Source organism: Hyla sarda, chromosome 2 (assembly GCF_029499605.1).
Source record: "Hyla sarda isolate aHylSar1 chromosome 2, aHylSar1.hap1, whole genome shotgun sequence".
In the NCBI taxonomy this organism is placed as follows: Eukaryota; Metazoa; Chordata; class Amphibia; order Anura; family Hylidae; genus Hyla; species Hyla sarda.
This window is the reverse complement of record NC_079190.1, coordinates 286,662,657-286,672,973: the sequence shown is the minus strand read 5'-3', so window position 1 is coordinate 286,672,973 and position 10,317 is coordinate 286,662,657. Positions and strand designations below refer to the sequence as shown.

General features: G+C 43.6%; 2 protein-coding genes across 2 annotated transcripts in view; one reads left to right on the top strand and one right to left on the bottom strand.

Annotated features, from left to right (window-relative positions):
• Positions 1-1,167: 1,167 nt before the first annotated feature.
• The window catches only part of LOC130356191 (arf-GAP with SH3 domain, ANK repeat and PH domain-containing protein 3-like), a 151,183-nt gene continuing 142,033 nt past the window's right edge, over positions 1,168-10,317 (top strand). The window contains exon 1 of the mRNA XM_056557348.1: positions 1,168-1,301. The gene's annotated coding sequence lies outside the window, so the exon portion shown is untranslated. The remainder of the gene's footprint in view (positions 1,302-10,317) is intronic.
• Positions 7,772-9,299, bottom strand: LOC130357444 (uncharacterized). The gene is made up of 3 exons (XM_056560138.1): positions 9,273-9,299; positions 7,932-8,605; positions 7,772-7,783 (listed from the first exon to the last, which is right to left on the bottom strand). Exons 2-3 carry the CDS (start codon positions 8,559-8,561, stop codon positions 7,772-7,774), a joined length of 642 nt encoding a protein of 213 aa, XP_056416113.1. The 5' UTR covers positions 8,562-8,605; positions 9,273-9,299.

Below are 10,317 nucleotides of genomic sequence, written 5' to 3'. Positions count from 1 at the left end.
CCCCTACACTGCCGTATATATACACATATTCCTATTTCCCCCAGAGAGCTGTGATTGGCTGGAACCATCTGGTCAATCACAGCTCTCTGCGGGAAATATGAATAGGTGTATATATACGTCCGCCGCATCTATACATTATACAGGAGGATCACGACGAGCGATCTGTCAATTAGTACAGGCACTACTACTCCCATCATGGTACAGTGCGTTCCATGCTGGGAGTAGTAGTACTACCTAAAAAAATAAAGAAAAAAAGTGAAAAACACACACACTACATTTTTATTATTGTCGGCTACATTTTTAGGTCCCCGCCCGCCCACATAAATCGATCCCTGTTTAAAAAGTAATAAAAATTTTGTTATAAAAAAGATACATTTCGTTGGATAAAAAAAATTTCTTCACTACTGCATCCTTTTTTTTTTTTTATGGTACCCTACAAATTTTATTAAAAAAGGTATCTCCATCACTTTTTTGGATCGCTAAAGTCCAAAAAAGAATAAAAACCGCCAGCAAAAACGCCAAAGTTAAAACACACATATCGTTTTTCTTGGCGTTTTTTCACTCCCATAGACTTCTATGGGAGAAAAACGCCACGATTTTGACTAAATATCGCCAGTGGCTCAACATGCTGCGATTACCAACGATCTGAAAAACGCCAAAAAAGAGTGAAAAAACGCCAAAAGGATAAAAAAACGCCAAAGTGAAAAACGCCAAGTGGAATATGAATTTTGCGATTTCTCATTGATTTACAGCTAACATCTGGCCTCAGCGTTTTTTGGCCCAAAAAACGCCATGCACCAGAATTGGCATTTTTCCTGGCGTTTTGACAAAAAAAAACAAAAAAACAAGTGGAATTCCAGCCTTAGAGATGCATGAAGGAGGCATTTCGGCCACAGTTTTGTATCATTGTCAACACACTTCATTAATGCATAGAGCCGGGGCATTAGCGATTGGATCCTGTGGATAGGGGGATACATTTTTAGATACTTGATAGTTGATAACCTCTTTAAAGGGGTACTCCGCTGCCCTGTGTCAGAAGCTCCGCTCCCCAGCGTCCGGAAGTTTATTGTTCCGGACGCTGTGTGCGGGCTTCCATGTTCAGGGCTGCCTCTCGTGACGTCACGCCCGCCCCCTCAACGAAATTGCTCCGCGGCTACAACTCTGTGTGCTCCCGCAAACCGCCATACCCAATCCCTGACATCCTGACCTGGACGACCGGACTGCTGGAAGGCAGACCCGGCCGTTGAGAAAAGGAATCCACCGCTGAAGAGGGAGAGGACTGACACATCCTCCAGCACAGGGTAAGCGGTACATTGTACCGGCGGGACTTTATTCTTTTTCACGGCTGCCGTACCGTATCTTATAGCTGGAGCATTGCTGCACAGCCGCCGTGCTGTGATTTCAAACGGCCGCCGAGCCGTTCACTAACAACTGTTCAACATCATAGACATTGTAATTAGCCTGTTCGGCACCTATAACATCTTTTTTACCAACAACGAATAATTTTAACCTTGGATAAACAGGAGTGGGCAATAAACTGTGGTACTCCAGCACCTGCAAGTGCACTGCAGGCGTGGCCACTGTAAGGTAGTGCTAGGATCCAGCACTGGCATTATAGTGATATACTTATGTTTCTAAATTGTGTTTAAATTGTATCTAATAAAATATTTTTAAACTTTGGACATAGTAAGCACCTGATTTACTCTTAAACACTAAATCGATACATTTCCAATGTACTAATCAACCACAACATCCCCCTTTGATACATTTGCTACATTCTACCAACACTCATTCACACAGCCTTCATCCACACTGACATAGGACTCAATAGAGACATATCTAATACATTGACCACATTTATTATCAATATCATTACATATTTATTTCACCACATTCTTATATTTATTTTTATTTTTTCTATTTTATTTATTTATTTTTATTTTAGTCCTTGAGAACCAGCCAAACTCCTTACCTTTTACTGTCTACTCCAGTGATTTGAGTATACCACTTTAAGGCTAATTTCTCGGACAATACACTACCCGATAGATAGAGTACCCCCACTTCTGATTATTAGTCATTTACAAATCTGTTTAAAGGGGTATTCCAGGCAAAAACTTTTTTTTATACATCAACTAGCTCCGGAAAGTTAAACAGATTTGTAAATTACTTCTATTAAAAAATCTTAATCCTTCCAATAGTTATTAGCTTCTGAAGTTTTCTGTCTAACTGCTCAATGATGATGTCACGTCCCGGGAGCTGTGCATGATGGGAGAATATCCCCATAGGAGCTGGACAGCTCCCGGGACGTGAGTCATCAGAGAGCAGTTAGACAGAAAACAGCAACTCAACTTCAGAAGTGTCACGATGCCGGCTGGCAGGTAGTGGACCCTCTGTGCCAGAGAGGGATTGGCGTGGACCGTGCTAGTGGACCGGTTCTAAGCCACTACTGGTTTTCACCAGAGCCCGCCGCAAAGCGGGATGGTCTTGCTGCGGCGGTAGTGACCAGGTCGTATCCACTAGCAACGGCTCACCTCTCTGGCTGCTGAAGATAGGCGCGGTACAAGGGAGTAGGCAGAAGCAAGGTCGGACGTAGCAGAAGGTCGGGGCAGGCAGCAAGGATCGTAGTCAGGGGCAACGGCAGAAGGTCTGGAAACACAGGCAAGGAACACACAAGGAACGCTTTCACTGGCACTAAGGCAACAAGATCCGGCAAGGGAGTGCAAGGGAAGTGAGGTAATATAGGGAAGTGCACAGGTGAAAACCCTAATTGGAACCACTGCGCCAATCAGCGGCGCAGTGGCCCTTTAAATCGCAGAGACCCGGCGCGCGCGCGCCCTAGGGAGCGGGGCCGCGCGCGCCGGGACAGAACAGACGGGGAGCGAGTCAGGTAGGGGAGCCGGGGTGCGCATCGCGAGCGGGCGCTACCCGCATCGCGAATCGCATCCCGGCTGGCAGCAGGATCGCAGCGCCCCGGGTCAGAGGACGTGACCGGAGCGCTGCAGCGGAGGGAGTGAAGCGAGCGCTCCGGGGAGGAGCGGGGACCCGGAGCGCTCGGCGTAACAGTACCCCCCCCCTTGGGTCTCCCCCTCTTCTTGGAGCCTGAGAACCTGAGGAGCAGACTTTTGTCAAGGATGTTGTCCTCAGGTTCCCAGGATCTCTCTTCAGGACCACAACCCTCCCAGTCTACTAAAAAAAAATTTTTCCCTCTGACCTTTTTGGCAGCCAAAATTTCCTTGACCGAGAAGACGTCCGAGGAGCCGGAAACAGGAGTGGGAGGAACAGATTTGGGAGAAAAACGGTTGAGGATGAGTGGTTTGAGAAGAGAGACGTGAAAGGCATTAGGGATACGAAGAGAAGGAGGAAGAAGAAGTTTATAAGAGACAGGATTAATTTGACACAAAATTTTGAAAGGACCAAGATAGCGTGGTCCCAACTTGTAGCTAGGGACACGGAAGCGGACATATTTAGCGGAGAGCCATACCTTGTCTCCAGGGGAAAAAACGGGGGGAGCTCTTCTTTTCTTATCCGCGAACCTCTTCATGCGTGAAGAAGCCTGTAAGAGAGAATTTTGGGTCTCTCTCCATATAATGGAAAGGTCACGAGAAATTTCATCCACAGCGGGCAGACCAGAGGGCAAGGGGGTAGGGAGGGGGGGAAGAGGGTGACGGCCGTACACCACGAAAAATGGGGATTTGGAGGAAGATTCAGAGACCCTGAAGTTATACGAAAATTCGGCCCATGGAAGGAGATCTGCCCAGTCATCCTGGCGGGAGGAAACAAAATGTCGCAAATAATCACCCAGGATCTGGTTAATTCTTTCTACTTGTCCATTGGACTGGGGATGATATGCAGAGGAAAAATTTAATTTAATCTTGAGTTGTTTACAGAGAGCCCTCCAGAATTTAGACACGAATTGGACCCCTCTATCCGAGACAATCTGCGTAGGCAACCCGTGAAGACGAAAAATGTGTACAAAAAATTGTTTAGCCAACTGAGGCGCAGAAGGAAGACCAGGAAGAGGGATGAAATGTGCCATTTTGGAGAATCGATCAACGACCACCCAAATAACGGTGTTGCCACGGGAAGGGGGTAAATCAGTAATAAAATCCATACCAATCAGAGACCAAGGCTGTTCGGGGACAGGCAGAGGATGAAGAAAACCAGCGGGCTTCTGGCGAGGAGTCTTATCCCGGGCACAGATAGTGCAGGCTCGCACAAAGTCCCCAACATCCGTCTCCAGAGTCGGCCACCAATAGAAGCGGGAGATGAGTTGCACAGATTTCTTGATGCCCGCATGACCTGCGAGATGGGAGGAGTGACCCCATTTGAGGATTCCGAGGCGTTGGCGTGGAGAAACAAAGGTCTTTCCTGGAGGAGTCTGCCTGATGGAGGCAGGAGAAGTGGAGATCAGGCAGTCAGGTGGAATGATGTGTTGCGGAGGGAGATCAACTTCTGAGGCATCCGAGGAACGAGAGAGAGCATCGGCCCTAATGTTCTTATCGGCAGGACGAAAGTGAATCTCAAAATTAAATCGGGCAAAGAACAGAGACCACCGGGCCTGGCGAGGATTCAGCCGTTGGGCCGACTGGAGGTAGGAGAGGTTCTTGTGGTCGGTGTAGATAATAACAGGAAATCAAACACTACAATGTGAGCGGGCTCAGCTATATCAACAAGAGAAGGGGTGCTGCTATACGTATCAACGTAATACAATATCCAAAAAGAAAAAGAAACACGCAAAACAGCGCACACCCATAGATATCAAAAAGAGTACTTTTATTAATACATGAATCAAAGAGACAGACAAAATTGTTTTAAAAACATTTAAAACAGGCCTAAAAGCAGCCAAAGCACAAAAACGGGGTGAGCTCCCTCAACAAGGGGATCCCCACCCAGGGCACATGCCTAATACAGTACATCAATATCGTCCCTATGTCATACAAATAAACTACCGCATGACACTAAATTCATCACAACAGCCCATATACAACCTGTATTCTCATGTAGCAAGTAGTGGTGAAGTGACACAGGACGGTTAATGGAGGTGTTACCAGGCAAGTGCCCCCCTAAAGACCCCACGCGTTCCGTTGCCCGTCGGCAACTTCCTCAGGGGTGTTGTGCTTCTATTTCCCTACATCTGTCTTATATACACTCCATAATCAATTTAATTACAAAGGTCTGTTTGACCAGAAGGAGATACCTGTGAGTCTCTGTGGTTTCATGTCCGAATTCTACTTCCGGGTCTCCTACCCGGGCGCTGTCGCTCGCTTGAACTTCCGGGTCGTGCCCATAGCTCCACATGTCAACCACTCCGTAATCCAAACTTCCAGATCACACCCACAACTCTAAAACGTCATCCACACATGCGCACTCCATACTACAAAATTCATTACTTGCGCTTGCGCAGTGCGCTCCAGATTACACTTAGTCATTCATTCATTCTTGGGCTACGTCCTAACAATCCCCTATGTGTAACATTTGCAGCTGTGCGCTCTATTACTATGGTCACAAATTAATTCATCTATCGTCTTTCAAATAGTGGTTCCCCAGTACTATGTGTTTCAATAAACCAATATTATAAACAAAAAATATATATATATAGAAGATTTTATAGACAATTTAAGATCAATAAATAATGATAATAAAATTAAAATACTGAAAGAATGATTAAATAACAATATATATATAATTCATATCCCTAAATGAATTCGTACACCATTCCCTATAAAAATTCATGATAATAAATCCAAGTGATTATGACTCCCCGTGAGTATAAATTATAAATTAACGTGAATACAAAATCACATAAAGTACACATAAGACTATAAATGTAATAATAATATAGTGTTATAAAAAATATATATATATATATATATATGTATAAAGAAATAAAAAATAATAAAAAATAATAAAAAATAAAAAATAATAAATAAATAAATAAATAATAATAAATATCAACTAAAGCAATTTATATTATAATCATAGATAATTCTTATGCCATTATTATTATGTATCATCAATAGGAACCATTTGTTTGTTATTTCAAATATTTACCAGACTCAATATACGCGTAACCATAGTGACGAGTACGCACCAAGGAGCCCATAAAATGGGGCCCAGTATTTCTGTATAACCCCGATGAGATACCTATTTTCTCCCACATAATATAATAGAGTACATGATTAGGCAAAGGGGAACACACCCCAACATATCTCGATGGACCCACATTATTTCATCATATCATACCACATGTACACATAATCCACACAGTACCACACAGTTATTCTTCATCCTCTACCTAATAGACCACAGGTATCTCCTTCAAACTTCGTATATTGTCATGTAACTATATTTTGTTGAACAGACTATAACAGTTATTTATAACCAATTAATCAAAGATTAGTGTCATATATATGTACAGTATACATAGTGCGGCCAAATATAACCCCCACCAACTCGCCCCACCCCAACATATTTCTGGTGATTCTTGCTTTGTAGGGCAAAAACATCTCCAAGAGCCCATTGTCCATTATCTCCCGTGTCACCCATCAATATGAGCACATTCTGAGTTGTTCCCAGACATAGCGTTTCTTAGTGTTACCCATCAATATGAACACATTCCCCATATCTTCTACACATAACATATCCTAGGGAGTCCAAGTCTCCTCCGTGGCCAGGATCGTACTCTCATAGGGTCGAATGTCCTCTGATAGCATTTAGATGTCCTCATCACTCCAGTTATTTCACACTCTCCAATCTTTATCTGCCTCAATATATGGATGTTATATAAACAGGTGATCTAGAATATCAATGTAATATAGATTATTAGAATTTGGAAAATATGTACCAACAGTTCCGAATATCCTCCTTAATCCTGATCTCTGGGGATCTAGTATTGTAATTCCTGGGGCGCATGAATCAGTTCATAAGCGTGAAATCAGAATCTGGTGTGCACCATAGTCTACATAAACTGTATACTAATCTCAATAATAAGGTGGGGTAATTGTGCGTGTCCCCCATCCCAAAACCACCCAGCGTGAATAAATGATAACTAACTACCCATCCCTCAATCCCTAATAATGTCGTGGTGTGCCAACTAATTCTATTATGAAGATTGGAAGCTGTAGGTGTGCGCCCAGACACACTATAGTGCATACCAGCGCCCACCCACCTCCCCCAATACAGTGTATTATGTGAATAAACCTGTGTATCTGTGTAGGTAGTGTGTTAGTAATGTGCAACCCAATACAATGATCCCTGTGTGCTGAATATTGAATGTACTACCCAACCCCCCCCCCCCCCCCCCCCCCCAAAAACCACACTAACCTCTATGGTTACAACCACCCTCATCCACTCGTGCCTCGCAGTGCCACCATCACCATAGACCCACCACTCAAGTCAATATATTTACTTATAATTACAGGCCCATCACCAGATCCATCCCATATATGTGTCCCCAGATAGAGTCAAGGAATCCCAAAAATAAGATTCAAGGAGGAAGAGTACCAACATAGATTAAATAAAAGTAGATTGGATTGGATTAGAGTGGAAAAGATTATGATAGTATTAAAATGAGTTGGAAAGAACACTTACCCCAAGAAGCCTGTAAACAGGAGTTCTTCATTCAGACCACGTGGTGTCTCTGTCCCCAAGTCATAGATCCACTTTGACTCCGCTTGTAGGAGCTTCCTTGTCACTGGACCACCCCTAATGTTAGTAGTTATTTTTTCAAGGCCAACCACTCGTAGCCCAATAGATTTTCCTGCATGATACTTCAAAAAATGCCCTGCAACAGAAGTAAGGGGTTTGTACAGTGTTGCGTCACGTCTGGCCAGGGCTATGGTCGAGAGGTGTTTTTGCACCCTCTTCCGCAGCTGCTGGCCAGTTTGACCCACATAGGTCTTTCCGCATGGGCAGATCAATGCATATATTACCTGGGTGGTTTTGCAGTTGATGTAATCTCTCAGGGGAAAGTCTTGTCCGTTAGTCCGATTGACGAACTTCTCCGTGGGTGTCATATGTTGACACACACTACAACTTCCACATGGGAAGGAACCCTTCAGTTTTCTTCCTCTCCCCAGGCTTCTTGTCGGTCTCTGGAAATGACTCTTTGTGAGTATATCTTTTAAGTTGGGAGCTCTCTTCGCTACCACCAGAGGTGTCTTGGGAATAATCCCACGAATCCTATTGTCCGACTGTAGTATGCTCCAGTTGTCCTGCAGAATTTTCCTCAAACCTGACCATTGGTTATTGAACGTCGTCACAAACCTCAGGGAATCATCCTTTCTTTTCTTGTCTTTTCTGTTGGTTTTAAGTAACATCTGGCGGTCAGAGCTATTGGCCCTCTGATATGCCTTGGAAATCACCTTTTTCGGGTAGCCTCGTTCACGGAATCTGGAAGTCAAGTTTGAGGCTTCCATCTTGAAGTCTGGGTTTTCCGTGCAATTGCGCTTCACCCTCAAAAACTGCCCCACTGGAATCCCTCGTCGTGTATGTTCTGGATGGAAAGATGCATAGTGAAGCAAACTGTTTGTAGCTGTTTCCTTTCTGTATAGTTTCGTCATCAGGCAGTCATCCTTTTTCGTAATCCGGAGGTCCAAAAATTCAACTGTATTGGGGGAGATGGAGAAAGTTAGAGAAATATTCAGGTCATTGTGGTTGAGGGAGGAGATAAACTCAAGACACTCCTCCCTCGAACCCTGCCAAATAAATAAAATATCATCTATGAATCTGAACCAATGCAAAACCCGATCAAAGTACCGCGACGGGTACACACACGCCCCCTCCCACCAACCCAAAAAGAGGTTGGCGAAGGAGGGGGCACAGCGAGCACCCATCGCGGTACCAGACACCTGTAAATAAAAATGACTGTCAAAAACAAAATAATTGTGGCGAAGAACAAAATCCAGAAGTTGCAAAACAAATAAATCCAAGTCTAATGCTCTCTCTCCATCTCCCCTTTCCTCCAGGAAGTGTGAGACCGCTCTAATCCCATGGTCATGGGCAATATTAGAGTAAAGGGACTCCACATCACAGGTAACAAGATAAACTTCATCCGGTAAAGATATACCCTGAATAGCCTCAATTAAATGGCTGGAGTCCCGAATGTAAGATGGTAAGTTCCTGACCATAGGCTGTAGATGGTAATCAACAAACTCACATGCCTTTTCACACAGACTGCCTATGCCCGAAACTATTGGGCGTCCAGGTGGGTCCACTAGTCTCTTATGTACCTTAGGAAGCATGTAAAAGGTAGCAACACAAGGTTCTCTCACCTGCATAAAATCATGTTCTCTCTTGGATCGCACACCTACAGCTTCCAATCTTCATAATAGAATTAGTTGGCACACCACGACATTATTAGGGATTGAGGGATGGGTAGTTAGTTATCATTTATTCACGCTGGGTGGTTTTGGGATGGGGGACACGCACAATTACCCCACCTTATTATTGAGATTAGTATACAGTTTATGTAGACTATGGTGCACACCAGATTCTGATTTCACGCTTATGAACTGATTCATGCGCCCCAGGAATTACAATACTAGATCCCCAGAGATCAGGATTAAGGAGGATATTCGGAACTGTTGGTACATATTTTCCAAATTCTAATAATCTATATTACATTGATATTCTAGATCACCTGTTTATATAACATCCATATATTGAGGCAGATAAAGATTGGAGAGTGTGAAATAACTGGAGTGATGAGGACATCTAAATGCTATCAGAGGACATTCGACCCTATGAGAGTACGATCCTGGCCACGGAGGAGACTTGGACTCCCTAGGATATGTTATGTGTAGAAGATATGGGGAATGTGTTCATATTGATGGGTAACACTAAGAAACGCTATGTCTGGGAACAACTCAGAATGTGCTCATATTGATGGGTGACACGGGAGATAATGGACAATGGGCTCTTGGAGATGTTTTTGCCCTACAAAGCAAGAATCACCAGAAATATGTTGGGGTGGGGCGAGTTGGTGGGGGTTATATTTGGCCGCACTATGTATACTGTACATATATATGACACTAATCTTTGATTAATTGGTTATAAATAACTGTTATAGTCTGTTCAACAAAATATAGTTACATGACAATATACGAAGTTTGAAGGAGATACCTGTGGTCTATTAGGTAGAGGATGAAGAATAACTGTGTGGTACTGTGTGGATTATGTGTACATGTGGTATGATATGATGAAATAATGTGGGTCCATCGAGATATGTTGGGGTGTGTTCCCCTTTGCCTAATCATGTACTCTATTATATTATGTGGGAGAAAATAGGTATCTCATCGGGGTTATACAGAAATACTG

What these genes read in the sequence shown, in the direction of transcription:
- LOC130357444 (XM_056560138.1), bottom strand. Translation starts at nt 8,561, where the DNA reads ATGACGAAACTATACAGAAAGGAAACAGCTACAAACAGTTTGCTTCAC.